At 39.6% G+C, this 25,246-nt stretch overlaps 1 protein-coding gene across 4 annotated transcripts in view; it reads right to left on the minus strand.

Annotated features, from left to right (window-relative positions):
• The window catches only part of LOC127652401 (serine/threonine-protein kinase LMTK1-like), a 74,731-nt gene that overhangs the window by 9,300 nt on the left and 40,185 nt on the right, over window positions 1-25,246 (minus strand). For 2 of the 4 annotated variants that reach the window (XM_052138520.1, XM_052138519.1), the window contains exons 3-10: window positions 22,920-23,061; window positions 6,536-6,615; window positions 6,174-6,292; window positions 5,944-6,031; window positions 3,734-3,867; window positions 3,243-3,327; window positions 2,994-3,115; window positions 2,726-2,875 (exon numbers count right to left, since the gene is read on the minus strand). In XM_052138520.1, coding sequence (XP_051994480.1) covers window positions 2,726-2,875; window positions 2,994-3,115; window positions 3,243-3,327; window positions 3,734-3,867; window positions 5,944-6,031; window positions 6,174-6,292; window positions 6,536-6,615; window positions 22,920-23,061 — 920 coding nt within the window. Of the gene's footprint in view, window positions 1-2,725; window positions 2,876-2,993; window positions 3,116-3,242; window positions 3,555-3,733; window positions 3,868-5,943; window positions 6,032-6,173; window positions 6,293-6,535; window positions 6,616-7,113; window positions 7,484-22,919; window positions 23,062-25,246 lie in introns of those variants that run through there. The other 2 variants (XM_052138521.1, XM_052138522.1) reach the window with 2 other exon arrangements.

Below are 25,246 nucleotides of genomic sequence, written 5' to 3' on the forward strand. Positions count from 1 at the left end.
GAATCATGTATTACACAGATTTTTGTCTAATCAATGTGCTCTTGAATAAGAATGCCCCTCCCCTGCAACAAACCAGCAAGTATCAAATTACTGTTCATGACTGTAACTAAACTAATGCCTATAGGCTATTTAAAACAATGCGATGAGTCCTTCAGTATGTCCCACACAAAAGTCTTGTTTCAACAGGAATTACTCTGGTATCCAAAATTTTGGAATAATGTACAGATTTTGCTCTTATGGAAATAAATTGGTACTTTTATTCACCAAAGTGGCATTCAACTGATCACAATGTATAGTCAGGACATTAATAATGTGAAAAATGTATATTAAAATTTGAAAACAATTTTCAGAACTTCTCAAACTAGTTCAGAAAGTTCTCATAAAAAAAATCCTCCACGTGCAGCAATGACAACTTTACAGATCCTTTACATTCTAGTGTCAGTTTGTCCAGATACTCCTGCTTCCTGTAGCACTTGCCATAGATGTGGCTGTCTTGTCGGGCACTTCACACGCACCTTACAGTCTAGCTGATCCCACAAAAGCTCAATGGGCTTAAACCCTCTGGGGTCTGAGGGTGTTTTGAGCCCTGGAGAAGTTTTGACATGCCTTGACATTTGTGCTTTTTTCAGTTGCTTAAAAACATATTAATGGCTAAAGTCTGATAACACTGTATTCAGCACAAACTGGGCTACAATAATATGTGAGCAACATGTTTGTATTTTTGAGAAAATAATGTTTATGCATGGTTTTTGAAAAACAAAATGTTTAAGTAATTGAAATAAGGCCATATAACACATAATAAATATTTGTCCACAAGACTTTTGAGAACTGGATCTTGTAGCCTAGAGTTTTTGCTTCAAAATGATGTGAAACCCATCCTGATCACTCATACAAAACAATATTGTACTTTAACCTTTGTAAGACACTTTTAGTGTTGAAAGGTCATATGCGAGGAGGCGTGAACGATCATGAATATTGAGGTATTTCACACCTGAAGAGACAAAAGACGCCTCCCCTGGGCCTATCAGTGAGGGATAGAGAATGAATGTGAGGAGACTTAATGAGAAAAATCAAGTTTTAAGTTAAAAGAAGTAATCTGACTATACATTTTCTTTACATAAAGACTTTACTTAATTTTAGACCTACACTACCATTTAGAAGAAGTCTCTTCTGCTCACCAAGACTACATTTATTTGATCCAAAATGCAGTAAAAACATTGTTTGAACTCATTTTAGAATTTAAAAGAACAGTTTTCTATTTAAATATATTGTAAAATGCAATTTGTAATCAAAGCTGAATTTTCAGCATCATTACGGCGCGTCCGTCGACCCCAGAGGGTTAAGATCATAACACTCTTTTCCAATTATCTGTTGTCCAATGTCTGTATTTCTTTGCCAACTCTAACATTTCCTTTTTTTCTGTTTCAAAAGTGGGTTTTTGTGAATTTGTCAATGACGCTGTCAGCTGAGGACATGTGAAGCATCTATTTCTCAAACTAGAGACTCTGATGTACTTCTCCTCTTGTTTATTTGTACATCTGGGCCTTCCATATCTCTTTCTGTCCTTGTTAGAGCCAGTTGTCCTTTGTCTTTGAAGACTGTAGTGTACACCTTTGTATGAAATCTACAGTTTTTGGGCAATTTCAAGCATTGTATAGCCTGCATTCCTCAAAACAATGATTGACTGTCGAGTTTCTAGAGAAAGCTGTTTCTTTTTTACCATTGTTGACCTAATATTGACCTTAAGACATGCCAGTCTTTTGCATACTGTGGCAACTCAAAAACAAATACAATTTTAAGCTTCATTTAAAAAACCAAATAGCTTTCAACTGTGTTTGACATAATGGCGAGTGATTTTCTAGTACCAAATTAGCAATGTAGCATGATTACTCAAGGATATTATGTTGGAGTGATGGCTGCTGGAAATGGGGTCTGTCTAGCTTTAATAAAAATGACTTTTTTTCCAAATAGTGATGGTGCTGTTTTTTTTAACATAAGTAATGTCCTGTCTATACTTTGTGATCAGTTGAATGCCACTTTGGTGATTTAAAGTATCAATTTTCTTCCTAAACAGCTAAATCTGTACATTATTCCAAACTTTTTGCCACCAGTGTCAACATGGTAGAGAACTATGCTTGTCAAGCAATTTCATGTGGTCTTAAAACCTTAAAACCTCAGATATCAATGTAGAAAATGCAGATATCAATGTAGAAAATTAATAGCACTGTAATGGAGCTCTATTATTTTATGGTCTGCTTGAAATGCAGTTTAGCAGGAAAATAGCCTTGCAGGCTTGAAGTAGGGTCATTCATAATTTAGAATCTTCTAGGGGAGAGAGTGGTATAATTGTATGCATAAGTGCTCATGATTAAATGGACAATGGTTGGTAGTGTGTGGGGTATAAATAATAACTGTGTGTTTTCAGGACTGGATGAATTTATGATTTATAGGCTTACAGAGGAGGAGAATTAATGACTGACCACACAGGATGTGAGCTGTCTTTATTTGTTGGTCCTGTCTTGGGAAAGGGTAATGATTGGTGGAAGCTCCTGTGGTTGGTTAACATTGATTGCAGTATGTGTATTTAGAAGTGATTGTGATTGGTGGGTGTGCCTGTAGTGAGAAACATTGATTGGTTTGGATGTTGTGAATGGGGAGTCCTGACTGGCTGACGTGAGGGGATGGGCAGCTTATGATGATGATTATGATTATCGAGATGACTCACCAGCGCTCAGACAGAGGCACTTTCAGCAGGGGCTTTGGCAGTTTGACCTGCTGTTCCTTCACAGCATATGTTAAAACCTGCCTATCAGAATAGTGCCTGTAAGGCTGGTTACCCAGTTCAAACAGCTCCCATATTGTTACACCCAGTGACCTGCAGGGTCAGAGAACCAATTTTTAAAAACACAGAAAAGAATCTGTTGGTCGGCAGCAATCTTTGTTTAAAGAATAGGCACTGAATGCCATGCTTTTTTCTTTGAATGATTTCTCACCAGACATTGCTGGCCTTGGTTTGGTCCACTACTAAGAGATTGCCATGGACTTCATCAATAAGTTCTGGTGCAATCCAGCGAAGTGGAACCCATATTTGATCTGTTGTCACATAATAGTCATCCTAACAGGGGAAGAGGAAGTATTGATATTAAATAAGCAGGAAAACAGAGAAGAAATATAGAAGCAAGCCGTCACAACAATAGGATCAGCATGAGTTGTGAACAATCCCAAAAACTTTACAGATGTACCTTGTACTTGCTGTGGCTAAGACCATAGTCTCCAACTTTCACTGCCATCTCTGAGGTCAACAAACAATTCCTGAGAGCCAGGTCACTGAGAACAGGACAAAATGGAGCAATGATTGTATAGTTTATTGGCTATAGAAATTTAACCTGTCTATCTAATGCATTGTCTAATGCAACAACACTAACTGCACTCTGTCAGAAACACTCTTTCCAGTCATTGGCAAGCTTTCATGACAGGGTTTCAAGGGAAGACTGCAGTGTCATCTCACATTTTCTTCATGGGTCGCTTATAAATAATTGATGGAGTTCGATGAGCAAGGGGTTTTCCCCCAGCAACAAAATCACTGATGCTGGAGTCTGTGACATGCACTCAGGCAGCACCAGGATATTGTTGCCAGGAGACACCACATCCAGAGGTCCAGTGACCTGCTGGGTAAAAAATAACTAAGAGAATCAACATAGGGTGAAAGGGCCAAAGGCCAAAGCATCCTTACCTGTGAATGTAATTGTGTTTGTGCAGGTACAGAAGGCCAGATGCAATCTCACATGCCATTCGCTGAAGAATCAAAGGATCAGGGGTCACTGTGTCTGCCGCCCGACAGCTGCGCAGGTATCCCTTAACATCTCCCTATGAAAACCAAGCACCTATCATACTCTTAAGGCAGGGGTATAAAACTCCGTTCCTGGAGGGCCACAGCCCTGCAGAGTTTAGTTCCAGCCCTGCTCCAAAATGCCTCCTTGTAATCTTCAAGCATTCCTGAAGACCTTGATTAGCTGCTTCAGGTGTGTTTAATAAGGGTTGAAGCTAAACTCTGCTGGACTGTGGCCCTCCAGGAACTGAGTTTGACACCCCTGCTCTAAGGTTACCGTGTGTAACAATTTTAGTTAACTAATGTTTTTTATAGTGAAAAATCACTACTTTTTAGACTGTCAGTTTGTAACTGTGCAAATGGATAAGTCCTACTTTATATTTTGAAGTGCTTATGAAAGATGTCACTGGTAGTGATTGGCTGCCACCTGGCGCATTCAACTTCTCATTTGAATAACGTCAAGAATTTCTCAACTTTTTTGACACCCTTTGCCATTCTCCAGGCTTGATCTGTTTTGTTGTCTTCCTAACAATCTCCTGTGCGTGCGTGTCGCTCGACGTCCATAGGAATTAATTGATAATGCCCGTTCAACTCCATTTAAAACACACCAGTGGAAGCGTACAGTTATGGCCTCTTCAATGTGTTGTACTGTTGTTTAAAGCGTTTTGGCTCACTAAAAAAATCCTTTAAATTTCAGAAGACAAAAACTTCAGTAAACATGAGTTGTGGAAAATTAGATGTGATCTTGGAGCTTTGAACAGCTTAATACGGTGCCTGCAACTGAAGAAAATTGCAATTGTAAGTGTATCTCTCACAGCCTCCTTTTCATTTGCTTAAAAAATCTAGCACGGCACTACTGTGAATAAGGTCTATAGAGCAGGGATCTGCAATATTAGGTGCACATGTCACCACTGGGACACATGTAAACACTGATATATAGCAGCAATAAGCAAAATTATATGTTGATCATTTTATTTAGGCTAGTTATTTATTTTATAAATAAAGTCAATCAAATCTGCATGAAAACAACATCTTAATGCAATTATTCTTCATAGCCATGCAGGTTGTCTTATTTAATTATAAGGTATATGGGAAGTCAAACATTGAAAAAATGTAAGGGAAAAAAAACATGCTATGAACCACACAGTGAGAACCATTGGACCTGGCCTTTGCACTCTGGACTCACAACCACTAGAAAGCTTGGAGTCAATCAAGTTGCTTTCCAGACCAATATAGTCTGACAGTATTTTCCTTTGGACTGAATTAATAATCAAGTAAAATGTCATATTTGTGACCAAAAATTGGCCTACAATAACATCTTCCCTGATGTTACAACACCTGTCCAGGAGATGACAAAGGAGGATCAAGTAACATTGAGTTAACTCCCCAGTTGTCATCAATAAACTGGTTGGTTAAAATTTAAATGACAAATGTATTGCACTTATAAATCGAGATTCTTAAGGCCGAAACATACTATACGCAATTACATAAATGCAAATGCATTGTATCAAATAAACTTTGTATGTTCTACAAGAACCTGGCTTTTTTAATAGCTAAAATCTTACAACTAAATTGTACAACTGATGATTGGTAAAAGGCAATTTCACTGTACGCAAAATGTTGCTTTTAATATTTATTGCGTGAGCTCTTCGAAATACAGGCGCATCAGCTCAGCTACACTTCCCTCAGATTCATCCTATAAGACTGAAGCATCACACATTGGGGTTGTGCATAAATAGGAACAATTCTTTTTAGACTAGACCGATTTTAAGAAAATGTCAAGATCTTCTGTCAATCATCTATCATAAATAGTGCAAATAATGCTTTATATTGCACTGTTTATTAACAGTTATTTAACAGTTTTTTGGGGAATCGAAAAATAATTGAGAAAATTTGCCTGGAATCGACCCTTGGAATCCATTCATAGTCCAACATTTCTGGAATCGAACAGCCCTACTGGATGCACATTGATTACAAAGAAAACTTAAAAATAGCAATTTATGGGAATGGGTTGCTTGCCCATGGTATAAAGGAAACAGTACTAGAAGTGGTCAGACCAGCTCCAAGTATGATCTAAATATGGAGAGGCAACCAGGCAACACTCAGTGACTTACCAAGGGGCAGTGTTCCATAACCAGCAGATAAGGCATGACTTCTGAACACTGGGCCAAACACTGCAACAGGGCAGGATGCTGGAGCACCCTGTGAGATTCAGATACACTGTTATCCATTGCAAATGAGATCATTAATTATATTAGATGTTTTGCTTCCTTGTGAAATGTAAATTCACTAAAATGTAATTAAATAGAGCATATGAGGATAAGGTGTGAGGGTAATTGTATACCGATAAGGTTGGACCTCTTCGAGGAACTGCCTCTGCTCCTGTGCACTGGCACTTGACTTTAGCTCCTTAACCACGACCTGTGTGGTACTGAGTCCAGCATTCACCTCCCCTAGTAAAACCTGAAGACAGCCCAAACACACATAAACACAGAGAATTGGTTCACACCTGCCACCATGTGAAACTGGCAGCAGAAATTAACAGACCATGTAGACTGCAAATGCTATTTTGATCAAACGAATCATACATCTCATCTGACAACATTAAAAGTAGCTTATTATATCAACCTCATGAGGAGGGTACAGAAAAACATTGATATTTTCTAATGACCACATTATCACTTGTGTTTATTTAAAAAGTCTCACCTTGCCAAACCAGCCTTGTCCGATTTCTTTTATGTAGAGTAGGCTGTGGCATCCAAGATCGACAGACTTCAGCAGCTGAACTGAACAAAAAGAGGGAAAATATGCATTTAGAGATAGCAGACACATAAAAATAGTCAATTCGAATTGCCAAATGAACAAATCGCCATTTGTCAATAAGAACGGTTGATTTGAGTGATTTGAAAGAGACAGTCAATCCAACATCATTTCTGCAGATGGAAGATAATTTCAGCCCAAGCAACCTCTGAAGGGACATTGAAATTGGCCCACGGATCTCCAAAACCTTTTTAAATAGGGAAACATAGCCACAAGAACTGTGATTATCTGCTCAGACAGCAATACTGTCCTGCAAAGTATAAAGATTTTGTCAAAATTATGAGAGTTATGACCGAAATCTGATCTCAGACTATGATTTGTCCTGAAACCGAAAGGTTTGGCTCAAATGCACTCACATTCAGAGAAAAATTGCAGTAACAATACATCCACACAAAAACAAAGTAACTTAGAAGACATTTTCCTCAGTTTCAGTTTTTTCAGTCAGACTCCTAAGTGGCAAATACCTTGACACATCCTCATGATTCCGAAGATAAGAGAAGATGATAGTAGTGAAACAAATAGCGCAGATGATGAGCAGCTGTCCTTGTCGAGAAGGAAACCATAGGATGAATGTCCAGCTCTTCTCTGATTCTCCATGTCTCCATCTACGCTCCAGGGTTTTAACCCTCCAAGCCCTCGCACAGCTCAGAAAGCAGTGCTTGCTTTCTTCCATCCCAGCAACAGAGCGCATCTCCTCTTGTTGAGATATGCCTTTCCACAACATTTCCACAATTCGCTCTAAACTTTACATCTCCGGACCCAGCTTTAAGCTCAACTCAAACGAGCAGCTCTAACTGTGAGGTCAGTGTTAAAAGTGCTAAGTGTCTCTGGACGTAATAGTCCTGCTGCGGAGCTCTGCACACGCCAAATGCTTCTGCATGCACCAGCAATGACATAAGCACATAATAACCCTCTCTCCTCTGCCCCCTTCCCTATCTCTGGGTCTGAGCAAGACTATGGGGGCAACTGTAAACAGATAAAGTACTGTGAGAAGCAGAAAGCCCTCTGTTATTAACACAATCCCCCCACACACCTCCTCCTGCAATATCAAGTATATGTGTGTGTGTGTGTGTGTGTGTGTGTGTGTGTGTGTGTGTGCTCTCACAGACCCATTTCTGTTTTAATGCACTATACTGTTCCCCTCCTCTGCAGAGTTCCAGAAGCCACTAATTCCAGTCCCTCACACTCTCTGCCACAGTTAAATCGTGGCTTTTGTCCGCAGAGCAGCAGTGCCTGGTACCCCAGTACCAGCCCAGACACAAGGCCCATTCTCTGCTGCTCAGAGCGAGGATTGTCACAGCTATAAATGCACACCCACCACACTTGTAACACACAACTATCTCTCTCTTTTCTTCCACAGACTTGAACTGGTCTTTTATATAATTTCTGTGGAATCTGAGAGTTGTGCATTCCCATCCCACTCCTGGCATTCCCAGAGCAGCCCTAGGCCATGTTAAAAATTTATTAAAACGCAGCACAACTGCAAGTGAAAAGACAGGCTGTCCTACGATTACACATGGTTTAAAAGGGAATACAACTTAATCTGCCAACAAAACATTTCAGATTAAGTAAAATAGTAATATTAACTGGACAAAGGGATTTCTAAAGTGAAAATATTACATATACTATAATATGAAAATATTAAATATACCAGAGCTCAACAATAAGGATGGCCAGTGTGAGAGAGTTTTAGGCCATTTGGCACAACCGTCACTTGCCCTGTCGGGCCAGTACTGCATTGTAACAATCTCTTCTGTTTGCTGACCAAGTGTATGTATTTTTAAGGCAAGCAAAGTTAAACATTTGGTTTTATGTGATGTGTTGAATATAGTAGCTCTGAATTATGCTGTTTACATCTCCAATGGAACATTATTCTGCATAACTGCCTGACATGATTGGTTAGAATCAGTAACATTTTTTAAAACATATCACTGTATGCCATCAGTTTTCAGAAAAAAAGCCTTTATGATAGCTGTCATGGAGTTACATTAAAGCTGTATATTGTCCAACTTTCATTGCCCAAGAAATTACCGTAAATAGTTGTAAACTGTTTTGTAGAGTTTGTGTAAACTCTAGAGACTTTTGTGTGTGAAAATCCCAGGAGATCAGAAGTTACAGAAATACTCAAACCAGTCTGTCTGGCACAAATAATCATGCCAGTCTAAATCTCTGAGATCACATTTTTTCCCCATTCTAATGGTTGATGTGAACAACAACTGAATCTCCTGACCAATATATGCATGATATTATAATTTTTCAAAAATGGGTTTAACTGTTTAGATAAGATTTGTTAGAAATAGTCAATGCCTCACTCTTTTCAGGCATGTTTCTGAAGTCCCTAAAACTGCAGTTGTCAAGCCACTTCTAAAAAAAGAGCAATCTGGATAACTCTATATTAAACAACTACAAGCCAGTCTCAAATCTTCCTTTCATAGGCAAGATCATTGAAAAGTTCATTTTCTTTCAGCTGAACAAATTCTTAAACTTGAATGGCTACTTGGACAATTTCCAGTCTGGTTTCCGATGGCATCACAGCACAGAGACTGTGGTCATAATGGGGAACCCGGCTGAAACCGACTGCAGCGTGGAGATGGAGAGTGTGTTCGTAGGTTGTGTGCTTTGTGGTAATGTAGAGCGCAGATCCATGAGGAATCCTCTGGAGGATAGTGTGTTCGTAGGTCTGTGTGCATCATGGTAGCATGAAGAGCAGATCCAGTGCAGAGTGTTAACCGATGAGTAATACTCAGGTGAAGTGTCAAGGCAAGTGAAGTGACCAATTGGATGGTAACCAATTGCAAATGCAGGCACTACAGCGAAGACTGGCAACCGATATAGAAAACACGCAACAGGACCGACTAGGGCAGAGAGAGACTGGCGAGTAACTAACACACAATATGCTCCCACTAGGCCAAATTATGTCAAAGAACCACATTGAGTAACATAGCTATGCAGATGACGCCTAGATTTACCTAGCCATATCGACGAGTGACTACAGCCCCATAGACTCTCTGTGCCTAAGAAAGAGGTCATTCTATTTGGGAAAATAGGTGAAATTCCCAAGTTGAACACATACCTGGACTGCAACAAGTTCAGTCCAGGTATGTCCTTCATTGCAAAAAGTCCTTCATTGCAGACCTTAGTTACAATAGTCACATCAAAACAATAACTAAATGAGCCTACTATAATATAAAAAATGGAGAATTAGATGTTTTGTATCCAGTCAAGACTTGAGACTAGAGAAACTTGATCATGCATTCATTACCAGTAGGCTGGATTACTGTAATGGACTCCTCACGGGCCTTCCCAAAAAGATCATTAGACAGCTGCCACTGCCAAGATTCTCACCCGAACCAAAAAATCTGAGAATATTACTCCAGTACTCAGGTTTTTACACTGGCTTCCATTTACATTTAGAATTGATTTTTAAGTAAAATTACTAATTTATAAATCATTCAATGGCCTAGGCTCTAAACAATTGCAGATATTCTTGCTGAATATAAATCTACCTCACAGATCATTAGGATCAAGTCAGTTAGAAATACAAAGTGTTACTGTAATGCAGTTCAGTGGAAAGGAGGAGGTGAGAACCGGCTTGGCAAAATAAATTATATTTTAATGATAAACTTAAACAAAAGACACAAACACACACTACGGACCTGCCTGTAAACGATCTCTCTCTCCTGCACCATCTTCCGCAGTCGGCCTTTATCCCTCTCGGAGGCTTGATTAGCCTGATAAGGGACCGGGTGTGTAGAATCACCACCCGGCCCCGCCCTCCGCCCTGCCACAGTTACTCAAAACAATGTGTGACAGCATTTAGCTGTGTTTAGGTGTGCTCTGACAGTAGCCACATTCAAGTCCAGACTGAAACAAGTGAAAAAATCATTTTATTTACTAATTATTTGAAGATGGAAGGCGAGTTGGCAAGCATTACCCGGTATTCGTAGTGCCCCGAATGTGTGATGAAGGCAGTCTTCCACTCATCCCCCTCCTTAATGCGAATTAGGTTGTAAGCATGACACAAATCGAGTTTGGTAAAGGCCTTGGCATCTTGTAGCTGTTCAAGTGCCGTGGGCACTAGCGGAATAAGATAGGGAAACTTGACAGTAATGGCGTTTAAGCCTCTATAGTCTATACGGGGATGGAGTCCCCCATCATCCTTAGCCACAAAGAAGCCAGCTACCGCAGGTGAAATGGAGGGTTGGTTGAAGTGCTTCTTTGATGTAACCCTCCATGGCTAGATAGATAGATAGGAGCTAGATACGGCCCTTAGGGGGTTGCGTGCCTGAAAGGAGGTCGATTGCGTAATTAATAGAGCGGTGAGGATGTAACAGTAGCCCTGGTTTTACTAAACACGGGCAGGAAGTCTTGGTAGGCTGTCGGGATAGTGGCTTGCACAGAGGATTCAGCGGCGCTGATGTGAGTGGTCTGAAGGGAAACAGGCTCCACCGAACATAGGCAGGAGGTAAAACAAGAGGTCCCCCACTGAATGATCTCTCTGTCTGTCCACGAAATGTGAGGATTGTGTTTAGTGAGCCAGGGGTACCCAAGGATGAGAGGGTTCTTGGGAGTGTTGGTAACGAGTAGTTGTAGTGTCTCATGATGAAGAGCTCCCACTTGTACAGAGACTAAAACAGAGAGAGAAGGCACACAAGGAGCAATATCCAAAGATAACTGATTGCAGAGATCAGAGTCAATAAAATTGCCTGCAGCCCCGGAGTCAATAAGAGCTTTGACGGGAATGGAATTCTGAGTAAAACAGAGTTTTACCTCAAATAGTAAATTTATATTTTCCAACAAATAAGACTCGTCAGTACTCACCGAAGTATTAGAAGATAGGAAGGAATGTGAGGAACAGAAGGAGCGTGAAACAGTACAGACACAGTTTGTGTTGGATGCGTCTTTGATGTTCCTCTCTCAACAGACGAGAGCAACCCAACTCAAACCAACCCAACTTGTTATGGCCAGTAGTTGAAGAGGTGAAGACAGGGTAGCTGGAGTGCGGCTCCACTTCAAATTGTCCAGTTTGATGGAGAGAGTAATAAACTGGTCTTCGCCACCAACTGGATTCTAGAAAACACTCTTTAAATGGGAAAAGAAAGCTTCAAGAGAATTACGTATCTTGCTATTCCGATTCTATACTGCCGTAGCCCAGTCCAGTGCTCGACCTGCAAGCAAGGAGGTGACAAAGTCTACCTTGGTCTCCTCAGTGGGGAAGCAGGAGGAAGTTTGAGCAATATAAATGCTACATTGAAGCAAAAAACCATCACACTGACCTGGCATGGAGATTCGGCTAACGTGAAGAGGCTTCAGAGGGAGTGGTTAACGATGGTGTGAGGGCTGGATTTGTGACTGGTGCTGGAGACCTTGCTGGAGAAGCGGAGTGCAAATAACTTAACACCTCTTCCATGGCGGAGGAAATTTGTCCCAGTTGACAGTGGTGAGATGCCAACTGTCCAGCTGTTCAGCTTGAAATGTGTAATCAGCTTGAAGGGAATAAAACTCTGCTTGATCTGACATCGGCAAAGTCTTCTGTAATGAGTCAGAGGCAGACACAGAGGGAAGATCCATGTGCAGATTTTAATGGCAATCGTAGTTAAACAGGCAGAGGTCAAAACCACGTAAACAATCCAAACAAAGTAACCAAAGTAATCAAAGATGGTAAACAAAGGGGTAATCCAAGGGATAGGCAATAATCAACACAGGCAGGCAGTAGATAAAGATAATGCTCAGAAATGCAAGACAACGGGTGAATTGGCAAGACTTCACAGTGAAGTGAATTTTAAGCAGGGATTATCTACACTGGGAGTTTGATGAATGAATGGCAATCAAGTGTGAGAGTCAATGGCAGGAAGAAGGGGGTTCTGGGAAATGTAGTCCGGTATGGGATAATACTCAGGGGTAGGAGATCTTGTGTGAACAGATCAGGAGGATGTGACACAGCCAACCATTATATATATATATATATATATATATATATATATATATATATATATATATATATATATATATATATATATATATATAGGGCTGTCGATTTAACATGTTAATTCAGCGCGATTAATTTTACAAAAAATAACGCATTAAAAAATTTTACAAAATGCAAGCTTTTAGTACCACCTGTTTACTCCAGAGGGCAGTAAGTGAAATTTCAGCTGTATGAGCAACACACAGTTTATACAGTGAATAAGTTACTTCAGTAGGCAGAACAACACAAACACGCGTTAAGTTCAAAACACTCGAAGTAGCGCAAATGCGATCTTAGGGATATCAAGAAGTGTTTAAAGATTGAGTATTAAACTATATTTAACTTGACACATTGACCTAAACATTTTATGTTTATGACGCAACACACCCTGTGTCTGATGTAGGTGTAAATTCACGGGCCCTTAAACAAGCCCTCATAATAAATCTCCACAAATTCACCTGTGAACTGTATGCCAATGATTGACTTATGATCAATAATATGGTAGTAAACAATACATTGTATTCTAAAGCCACTTTTTGTATGGCCTTATCAATATTAACTCTTCTGCTACAGGAATGTAAAGCATTTTAATTAAGTGAATATATATATATAATTTTTTAATATTTAAAGATAACTATTTATAATTATATATTGATATAAATATGTATAATCATTATATATTGAATTATTGTTATATAAGGGCGTTCTCAGCAAATATTTGTATATGCGATTAATCGCGATGTAATTAATTCAATTCAAAATTTTAATCGATTGACAGCCCTAATATATATATATATATATATATATATATATATATATATATATATATATATATATATATATATATATATATATATATATATATATATACACACACACACACACACAGTAAAAACTGAGTAAGGTCATTTGTGCTTGGAACTACTTTATTACATGACGGATCGGTATCTTCCATTGCTGGTTCAAAACAAATGATGCATCCGAGCCTCCATTAGTAATTAAATATGTCAATTCAGAAATAGTATAACGGCTTGTGCTGTTTCAAACAAGTTATTGGATAAACAAGGATGGATGTGTGTGTGTGTGTGTGTGTGTGTGTGTGTGTGTGTGTGTGTGTAGAGAGAGAGAGAGAGAGAGAGAGAGAGATGGAGCATGTGCGATCACCTGTTGCAACTCCCAAGCATTGATGCTGTCAGCTTTCTGAAGATCAGCTTTCTCAGGGGAAAAATAGCATCCAAGTGGGGGGTATTTCTCCCTATTTTCTGGTAGTCGGTGCACAAGAGTAGATCACTATAGAAACCGCAATGTCCTCTGCCATTTTAAACAGCACCCATTGTGTAATTAATCAGTCTGTTGTATCTCTCAGCTGTGATGAGCCGTAATGTTGAAGTTGTTCACTTAAAGCCATTCAAAGCTATTTCCTAGCTCTAGTAATGTAGTAGTGATACAAGCGATCACAAAGAGATGTTTTCTGTAAACACTGACTGATGCGGATTCACTTCACATCACTTAACTGGCTCATATTACACACAAAACTTATCTTTTGCCACCACCTGCTGGCTAACATCTGTAATGTCAAAAAAAGACACTTACACTTTAGTTTAGAACGGCACAAACATAAGCAGAGGTACACACACAGTGAAGTGTCCGAGTGCTGATGGTGCCATTTTTTTATTCAGGACAGTAATATTGGTCATATCACAATTTAAATGTTGTCATATATTGATCATGTTTATGTCCATTGAATCATACAATTAACCACAGTGCCAGAAGAGATTGTTTTGTCATACAACAAAAAGAAAAAGAAAAGATTGCCAGTTACTAGCTTCATCATAGGCCTCACACATCACTCTTCCCACAGTTCAGAACCACTATTTTTAATCTGAAATTATTAATCTGACCACCAAAGGCAACCATCTTAATCTGAATGCACAAGGCAAATGTAACGTAAACACAGCAGTTTACATACATTCAGGCCCGGATTACCCAATGGGCATTATGGGCATGGGCCCAGGGGCCCATGCGCACTTGGGGCCCAAGCGAGGGGAAGATTTATTTTTTTTTTTAATTTTTTTTTTTCATTTCCGAAAACGGAGCGTATATTTGCACTACGTGCCGGCCCGGTGCCTGTCTTTTTAGCAAAAAGACGCTCGACACTAAAATAACTACTGTAGCGTAAGGCGTGAGGTGCATGATGGTAGCTTTTGACGCGTTCGGCCAGAGTTCGAATCCGCCTTTTGCCGAACTCGCTCTTCTCCCTTTTCCCAACACATGCAGGTACTTACTGCTGGTGGTGACACGTACGCGTGCATTTGAGCAACACTGGCAACAAAACTAGCACTAGTGTAATTGCTAAATAAGTTAATTGCCATTATGCAACGTTTTAGAAAAGTATGAATTAGCAGAATATCCAGTGTTATGAAAACAGTAGGTCAACATAACTACAATGCATTCTTTAATTCCCTGTCTTATTCTGCCCTCTGGCATATCGAAATTAATACAAACCTTAACATAAAGAGACGGACAGTGTTAGCAGATTTTTACTGCTAACAGACAGTAAAAATCATACTAATAATACTATGTAAAAAAAATCTGATGAGCCCAGAATATAAACTCAACGTGTTTAATTACACGTTATAAGCATTGCCGAATACACTCAAATGAGATCGACTCAGAAAAGACGTCAATAAATGCACGCGTCACCTGCTACATCCTCTTTGTTGCATGCGCAAATTATGATCACTAATACAAAATACAACATTTTATTCACAAAAATGTCTCTATTTGTAGAAATTGCTGCACATTCGTTGAATTCTGAATTTTGCACACATAAGTTGAAAGCAATTTGTTTGTGGATAGTAGGCACAGGCTATCCTGAGGACTTGATTCAGCAAATGGGTGACAAAGTAAAAGCTATCAAAGCTGCAGAGATACAGCAGGCAAAGTATTTTTCTGTAATAGTGGACTCTACTCCTGACCTGTCACATACCGACCAGCTGACATTCATTTATAGATTTGTGAGTAAAGAGGGGAAAATAATTGAACGATTTGTTGGCTTTGTACCATTGAGAGCCACACAGGGGCGAGTCTGGCTGACACTGTAATGGCTATGCTTGACAATTTAAGCTTAGATATTGCAAACTGCAGAGGCCAGGCGTACGACAATGCAAGCAATATGTCAGGGCGTTATAACGGGCTGCAGGCTCACTTGAAGAAAATAAATCCATTAATCCATTACATACCCTGCGCAGCACATTCTCTCAATTTGGTGGGTGTCAACAGTATTGAAGGCAGCTGTCAACATGCAAGTCAGTTCTTCGGCCTCATGCAGTCCCTTTATGCATTTTGTGCGGGTTCCACTCGTAGATGGAACAGATTCTTCAATAATGCAGACATCAAGGTAGATATGACGTTGAAATCGCTGTCATCAACACGTTGGAGTTGCCGTGCAGATGCATCTAAAGCCCTTTGTGGAAATTATGCACAAATCATGTCTATACTTCAGAGCATATCTTCTGATACAGGAGAAAACCGTGACACACGCAATGAGGCAGCAGCACTGTGCTCAAAATTGGGCACTCTTGACATGTCATTTATGGCACAGTGTCTTAAGCAGATTCAAAGTGATAAGTGAGGCATTACAAAAAGCTGATATGGATCTGATGACTGCAATTCATCTGTTCAAGTCTTTGAGATCATGGGTTGAATCACTTCGAGACCAATTTGACCATTTTGAAAGATCTGCGAAGAACATTCCCAGTGTGTGCCAGTCATATAAAGATGAACTGCAGAGGGTCAAAAAGCGCAAAGCATTTTCAGATGAATGTACAGAGCATCAAGTAACTCTGAAAGGCAGGGAGCGATACCAGGTAGAAACATTCAATGTCATTATTGACAAGCTTGTCAGCTGTTTAGACCATAGAGTGGATGCATACCGGAACATTAATGACATCTTTGGGATTCTACTGAACATGGAATCAGAGGATTTGCCCACTGTTCATAAACAGGCGGATGCACTCTGCGCTTCATATCCTTCTGATTTAGATCAGAACCTTGCAGATGAAATTATCCAGTTCAGATACTTTATAGAGAGCGAGCAGGATAAGTCTCCTCAAAAACTGTTGCAGGTGCTCTTGAAACATGGTCTGCAATCAACTTTCCCCAATGTGTTTGTAGCCCTACATATTTTTTTGACACTGCCGGTTACAAATTCTGAAGGAGAAAGATCTTTTTCAAAAATGGCAAGAATAAAAAATGAACTTAGAACAACACAAACACAAAAGCGCCTCAGTGCACTGTCACTGATGGCCATTGAATCTCAGCTGGTCATGGACTTGGATTTTGATGACATTGTAACTGAGTTTGCTAACAGGAAAGCCAGGAAGAAGTCTTTTTAAGGGCAGCCGGAGAGAGGAGAGGAGGAGAGACAGACAGACAGACAAAAAAGTGAGGAGAGGAGGAGAAAGACAGACAGACAGACAAAATTGAGGAGAGGAGGAGAAAGAAAGACAGGCAGACAGACAGACAGACAGACCCTGAGGAGAGGAGGAGAGGATGAGACAGACAGCCCCTGAGGAGAGGAGGAGAAAGACAGACAGACAGACAGACAGCCCCTGAGGAGAGGAGGAGAGCATGAGACAGACAGACAGACCCTGAGGAGAGGAGGAGAGGATGAGACAGACAGCCCCTGAGGAGAGGAGGAGAGGATGAGACAGACAGCCCCTGAGGAGAGGAGGAGAGGATGAGACACACAGCCCCTGAGGAGAGGAGGAGAGGATGAGACAGACAGCCCCTGAGGAGAGGAGGAGAAAGACAGACCCTGAGATTGAGGAGAGGAGGAGAAAGACAGACAGATAGACAGACAGCCCCTGAGGAGAGGAGGAGAGCATGAGACAGACAGACAGACCCTGAGGAGAGGAGGAGGTATTGTGTGTGTGTGTGTGTGTGTGTGTGTGTGTGTGTGTGTGTGAGAGAGAGAGAGAACAACTTACATGAAATATAGTATTATCAAAAAAAACAAAAACAAGCTGCTTTATTTTACATTTGATTTACATTTACATTTAGGGCATTTGGCAGATGCTTTTATCCAAAGCGACTTACATGTAGTACATTTGTCAATAGTTGGACAGGTCATACACCAGCAATTGTAATTTGTATTGTAAGCAACCAATATTATACCATAATACTTACAGCATCTTGTAATGTGTCTACTACCATTTCACTATCATTCAATCATCAAACAAAGTGCCATAAGGGGCCATGAATAATAAAGTGCTAAATACATAAGTGCAGAATTTTTTTAGTATAAAGAAGAGAGAGTATAAAGAAGAGTAAAAAAGTTGAGTTAAGATGACCTATACTGTTTGCATCCTTTTCATCACAGGAAGAGGAGAGCGGGAGAGAGACAAAGAGCGGCAGCCCCTGTAGAGCCGAGGAGTAGAGGGCAGGAGAGGAAGAGAGAGACAGACAGGAAAGCTACATTAATGGGTGTGTGTACGTGTTTGTGTGTTAATTATGGAAGAATTTGATTCATATAACTGGATTGGTAAAGGTGAGGCACTATGTGCTTGCATATGCCAGCTAGTTGCTCGCTATAGGTGTTACCAGCAAATAGTATCCAAAAATTCAAAAGCTTGATTGTGTGGGTGGGGTGGGGTGGGGGGCCCTACAAGACATTGTGCCCAGGGGCCTCTGAATTCTTAATCCGGGCCTGCATACATTAATATATATTTTTTTTAATCAGACACTGCTAACCGCCCTAACGTTAGAACTATAAAACAGACAGAGCATACCACAAGAAGGAAGCGATTGCCAGTCACCACTTCACAACCTCAGACTAACCAGAATCAATGACCTAGTATCAAAAACACAGATTTTTAATAAATATATTAACTTACATTAACTTACTTTACTGGAACACAAAATCCATCTCTCCTTACAAATGAACATCTCCATCACTTTGTTGTAAATGTCGCCTACTTGTTGAAGTGTTGATAGCCAATTCCATTGAAATCAACTTTGCGAAATCCCGGTAGGTCGCAGATGCTTACACTATATCCATTTTAGTGCTTAACGCATTAGTTATGTGAACTTGAACATGTTGACGTGAAACAAAAATATAGCCTATCAGATAGTGTGACTGAAGAAAAGAGCATTCTGATTGGCTTACTCATTTTGGTAAGCATGCTTGCCTTGGCCATTTATAGTAGCAGGCGTGAATGCAGTGTTGAATGAAATTACGGTAAACAATGCTCTGAATTAAAGAAAGAATAACATAAAGTGCTTTTACCTGAACCTAATAGAGTGAAAACAGTTGTTTATATTAACAATTATTTTAAAATATTTCATAGTGTAATTTTTCTTTTCACCCTACTATTAGTAGTAAGAACTGGTTACCTTGCTTATATAGACAGCACGTCCCTGGTATATACAGTATATGTATATATGTTACATAAAAGCATCTTTGCAAAAACATGGGCTGATAAATAGGTCTTTAGTGCGTGTTGTTAATATTTTCTAGAATATAAATTTTTCTTACATGCTGCAAAGAGACAACAGAGTGCCAAAACCAACCTTGCAGTGCTGCTTCATTTTCGCAGTGCCACACTGCTTACGCACAGTGTGAATGCTGTAGCCTGTTAATATGGGCCCCAAAAGAAATATGCTTGCATGTGCTTATGTGTGAAACATGCCTTATTGTTCAGATGACTGTGACACCCTCCACAAACTCAAAATGCAGAAGCCCTCTTACTCTGATTTGTGCCCGAGCTCTTCCTGTGTCATAGTCCGTTAAGGCCATGAAAACCTGCAAATATAGCTTAGGAGTGAAAAACTAATACAGATATACGGCAAGGACATCCAAGTGTGGGGGTTTTACATTGTTGCATTCAGTCAAGTGTTCATTTCCAGTTCTTTGCATTAATGCAATAGGCAGGCACTGGGATGAAGAGGAGGAAGAGTGGGAGGAAGAAGAGAGGCAGGATTTAGCCCGACCATGACTGAGCCCTTCTCAATATCATGAGGGACTTGGTGATACCCTATCACTCTGCAACACCTGGACCAATCACACAGCTATAGCCACTGGCAACAAACAGTTGAGAGCTTATTGGCTGGTGCCTAAAACTCTCTTATCCAATCACTGCATGTGTTTCAATCCAGCATACTGCTGTCTCCCCCACCTTTCCCTGATGCTCTACTTGGACTGAGTGGGTGAGTCATAGGGAGAAAATCTGATTCACACAGCTTCACCCAGAACTTCCACACAGATAGTTATTGAGCTATTGTCTCAATTGTAAAGCAAAATAACATATTACAAGCATGTAAAAACAATGTACAATGGTTGCTAAGTGGTGCTTGTTACCGCCATGATGCTACAGTATGGTTTTGTTGGTGAATGCCAGGGCTTTGCTATGTATTTGCTAAGGTGTTCTGTGTGTTTTTTAGTGCATTGCTATACAGTTGCTAGATTATTCTGGGTGATTGCTAAGTGGCCATCCTGGGTGGTTGCTAACTGCCCTAAATGAAAATAGTCATTCAGGTCTCTATGATATACTGGTCCCTAGAAATAGATTGTTCACCTCCTTTCAGTACAATCAAAGTGGATGGTGACTTAGATGTTACATTCCACCTAGCATCTTCTTTTGTGTTATACTGAAGAAAGAATGTCACAAGGGTTTGGAACAACGTGAATTTCATTTTTGGCTGAACTGTTCATTTTAGATTACTTACTAAACAGGTTTTTCTTTCCATCTGTGCTTTCAAGTGCTCCATGTATTTGTAACAGACTTTCTATTCCTTTCTACAGCCCAGTTCACACGCATGCATCATGCCACAGAAGAGTGTCCTGTGGGCCGGCCTTATGTTATGCAATTGACAGATGTGTGTTTGGCTGCCAGAGATGGCTCGCTCTCTCCTCACTGTGAGAAAACAAACAAGGCCACTACTCTTTTTTTCCAGAACCATCCATTCACAATGGGCAAAGATAAATGTCCTGTACTTTAGCCTTCCTGTCACAAGGCCATTACAAATTTAAGTGACGGATATTAGTGTATTGTGGCACCACTCCCAAGACTTTTTTATGAGGAATGAAACCAGCTATATGGCTGCAGTGTGTGGGAGCACATTAGCTATGGTGTCCTTAGCTTACAGATACAATGAGCTACAGCTGAAGTCAGAAGTTTACATACACTTAGGTTGAAGTAATTTAAACTCATTTTTTAACCATTCCACAGATTTAATAAGTCTTTTAGGACATCTACTTTGTGCATGACACGAGTAATGTTTTCAATAATTGTTTACAGACAGACTGTTTCACTTTTAATTGACTATATCACAATTCCAGTGGGTCAGAAATGTACATACACTAAGTTAGCTGTGCCTTTAAGCAGCTTGGATAATTCAAGCCTTTAGAAAATTAGCCAATTAGCTTCTGATAGACGGTGTACTGAATTGGAGGTGTACCTGTGGATTTATTTTAAGGCCTACCTTCAAACTCAGGGCCTCTTTGCTTTACATCATGGGAAAATCAAAAGAAATCACCCAAGAAAATTGTGGACTTCCACAAGTCTGGTTCATCCTTGGGAGCAATTTCCAAATGCCTGAAGGTACCACGTTCATCTGTACAAACACTTGTATGCAAGTATATACACCATGCTACAACGCAGCCATCATACCGCTCAGCAAGGAGACACATTCTGTCTCCTAGAGAGGAACGTAGTTTGATGCAAGAAGTGCAAATCAATCCCAACCGTGAAGCATGGAGGTGGCAGCATCATGTTGTGGGGGAACTTTGATGCTGGTGGGACTGGTGTACTTCACAAAATATCATGAGCATCATGAGGAAGGGAAATTATGTGGATATATTGAAGCAATATCTTCAGACATCAGCCAGGAAGTTAAAGCTCGGTCGCAAATGGGTTTCCAAATGGACAATGACCCCAAGCATACCTCCAAAGTTGTGGCAAAATGACTTAAGGACAACAAAGTATTGGAGTAACCATCACAAAGCCCTGACCTCAATCTTTGTGGGCAGAACTGAAAAAGTGTGTGCAAGCAAGGAGGCCTAAAAACCTGACTCAGTTACACCAGTTCTATCAGGAAGACTCGCAGATTTGAGTAAATTTTTAGATGACATTTATTTGATGAATATAAAACAGGAATGTAATGTCTCTCTTTGGCGTAAGCCCTGTCTGGCGGTCCAAGGTTGTTGTATTCGGAACCATCAGATCCTGCCGGAGATAGGAGGCAGGGGCAAGGAGTCTACCCTCATGCAGGACGGGACTCAACTGGTGGTGGTTGGGTGGTGGACGTTGCCGTTTAAGCACATTGAAACAGCAATGAGATAGATTGTAAGCAATGGCTTACATGTGATTGGCTAGGAGATACCTAGCTAATGGTGCAATGATGTACAGTTGCTAGACTTCCCGCTACACTGCGCTTACATTTCGGTCTGGAGGAATGGGCCAAAACCAGCAACTTATTGTGAGAAGCTTGTGAAAAGCTATCCAAAAAGTTTTACCCAAGTTAAACAATTTAAAGGCAATGCTACCAAATACTAACAAAGTGTATGTAAACTTCTGACCCACTGGGAATGTAAAATAAAAGCTGAAATAAATCATTCTCTCTCCTATTATTCTGATATTTCACATTCTTAAAATAAAGTAGTGATCCTAACTGACCTAAGACAGGAAAAGTTTTCTAAGATTAAATGTCAGGAATTGTGAAAAACTGAGTTTAAATGTATTTGGCTAAGGTGCATGTAAACTTCTGACTTCAACTGTATATACCACTGTTAACAAAACCGTGTCATGTATATTCATTAGGGAATAGGCATGCTGTAGGTGCTTTTTTACAGTTAAAATAGAACCCATTGTAAAAAAAAGTTGGTGCCGCCATGTTGATATCGCATGACCAGCCGAAAACTTATTTGGAGGAAAAAAATACACAGAATTAGGGAAAAAAAAATACAAATACAGAAGCTTTAATTGGGTGTAGCTCAATATTTCTGAGGTAGATATGCAGTACTATCAATATACTTATAGTTAGTAAATAAAGATTTACATTTTGGTTTGTTGCTCACATGCTCAAGTCATTGTATGGCTTAAGATTCAAGACACATTCTTCAAAACCACTCTTTTTGTGTCCCACATAAGAAAGTAAATATTACAGGTTTGGAACTGAGTAAATTATTAAATGCAACTAAACTTTCATTTTTGGGAGAACCTTTTGCATAGTAAATTTCTATAATCACTGTATACTTGGATATAAACTGCATTAATAGAAGGTCTAACGGAAGATTCTTACATGATTTGCGTGGCTGCTTGGACAGAGGGTGTGAGACCTCTGTGAGGGGCAGGATGTAAACCTCAGGGTCATTCTGAGAACTGGGAGAGGCTAAAGTGGAAAGGTCAGCTTGGCACTCTTCCCCCTCTGTATTTTCAAACTCCTGCAAAGAACAAAAGCATTGAGAATCAATGAAACAATTCAGACACAAGCAAGAAAATTCAGATGTACCATGTAGAGTTATTGATTCATGCACTATTGCTTTATACATAATATCTATAAAATAAAATAAAAATCCCTGTGATTGTTTCTTTGTCAATGCATGTTTGCAGATAAAAGCTTAAGTAATTTTATTGATGCCTCATGGGAAATTATGGTGCATCACCAGCAAAGCAAAAAGATTATACTAAATAATAAAAAAAACGCAATATGCACATACAGAGTACATACTATGCATAATAGAGTACAAAGGTTTCTATTTCACAGTTGAAAACGTAATTGTTTCTTATACAACTGATGTATTAAAGAAAGTGCGGTAGTACCATCAGCACAGCTAAATTTAGGCTGTGGTTGAATTCATAGGTGTAGATTTAGGTAGGGATGATAGGTAAATGTCCCTACCAATGTTCAGAAAATCTGATGTGTCCTGACAAACATTTGGGCAATTTTACCTCATAAAAACTACTTCTACTTTATACTATGTTTTTATTTTCATTGTAATGGCAATTAAAATTTCTCAGTTTCATTATTCAGGTGTAAAATATTGTAGCTGCGTAAAAACGGCATAGTCACTTGTCACCTGCTACTTTTCCCAGGGCTGTTCAGGTGCACCAATCACAGTTGTTTATGTTTACTGCATAAATATTTTTTTAATAGTTTTCTCTGGAGATTGCAAGGGCAAATTTCCATTTGTATATTAGGTCTAACCCTTAAGTAAAATAATAAAAAGCAAGTAAAAAAAAAGCAATCAATATGGAGTAAAGAAAATTACTTGAGTTTTGCATGTGGCCCAATGGATTCTGCTTTTACGGCTGGCAAGCACTGTCTTTAGGAAGACAGTTTTGAATTTGAACGACTGTTTAATTGGGTGGATTAGAGGTGCTGGATTTTAAGATGCTATATAACTGCACAGATATTTGTTTTGTTATGGCAATGTGGGAAAAGATTTTTTCCCACATAGAAGAGCTGCAAAGCAGAAAGTGGGGCCATTCTCCCAATAATTAGTCTAATTTGAGAAGTCATTGTAGCTTTTTAATTTGTTTACACCCTTTGTTTATATTTCCATTTGTTTAATGCTGGATAATATATTTTACCGAATGTCACTTAATGTCCCTTGGATGTAAGTGTTTCTTGATGTAGATCTACTGTATTTGAATCCATCTGCTTCAACAAATAACTTTTTCCATTCCCATAGCTCATCCACATGTTGTCCTGTACAACCATATTCTGACTACTATTGTTTGGGTCTTGAGAATCTGTTTTGGGGATCTGTAGTATTCAGTCATTTCCCCGTCCTGACATTCCAATTCAGAATTCTGTGGACCGTGGTCAAATCAAATCAAATTTCAACTCATGAATTAAAATAGAGCCAATTCTTAAATTCTTTACTTACAGTTGAAGTCGAATGTTTACATACACCTTAGCCAAATACATTTAAACTCGGTTTTTCCACAATTCCTGACATTTAATGGTAGAAAACATTCTCTGTCTTAGGTCAGTTAGGATCACTACTTTATTTTAAGAATGTGAAATATCATAATAATAATAATAAAGAGAATGAATTATTTCAGCTTTTATTTCTTTCATCACATTTCCAGTGGTTCAGAAGTTTACATACACTTTGTGAGTATTTGATAGCATTGCCTTTAAATTGTTTAACTTGGGTGAAACATTTTGGGTAGCCTTCCACAAGTTTCTCACAATAATTTGCAGGGATTTTGGCCCATTCCTCCAGACAGAACTGGTGTAACTGAGTCAGGTGTGTAGGACTCCTTGCTCGCACACGCTTTTTTAGTTTTGCCCACAAATGTTCAATCGGATTGTGGTCAGGGCTTTGTGATGGCCACTCCAATACCTTGACTTTGTTGTCTTTAAGCCATTTTGCCACAACTTTGGAGGTATGCTTGGGGTCACTGTCCATTTGCGACCAAGCTTTAACTTCTTGGCTGATGTTTTGAGATTTTGCTTCAATATATATTATATAATATTCCTTCCTCAGGATGCCAGCTATTTTGTGAAGTGCACCAGTCTCGCCTGCAGCAAAGCACCCCCACAACATGATGCTGCCACCCCCATGCTTCAAGATTGGGATGGTGTTCTTCGGCTTGCAAGCCTCACCCTTTTTCCTC

This window comes from Xyrauchen texanus, chromosome 12, assembly GCF_025860055.1.
Source record: "Xyrauchen texanus isolate HMW12.3.18 chromosome 12, RBS_HiC_50CHRs, whole genome shotgun sequence".
In the NCBI taxonomy this organism is placed as follows: Eukaryota; Metazoa; Chordata; class Actinopteri; order Cypriniformes; family Catostomidae; genus Xyrauchen; species Xyrauchen texanus.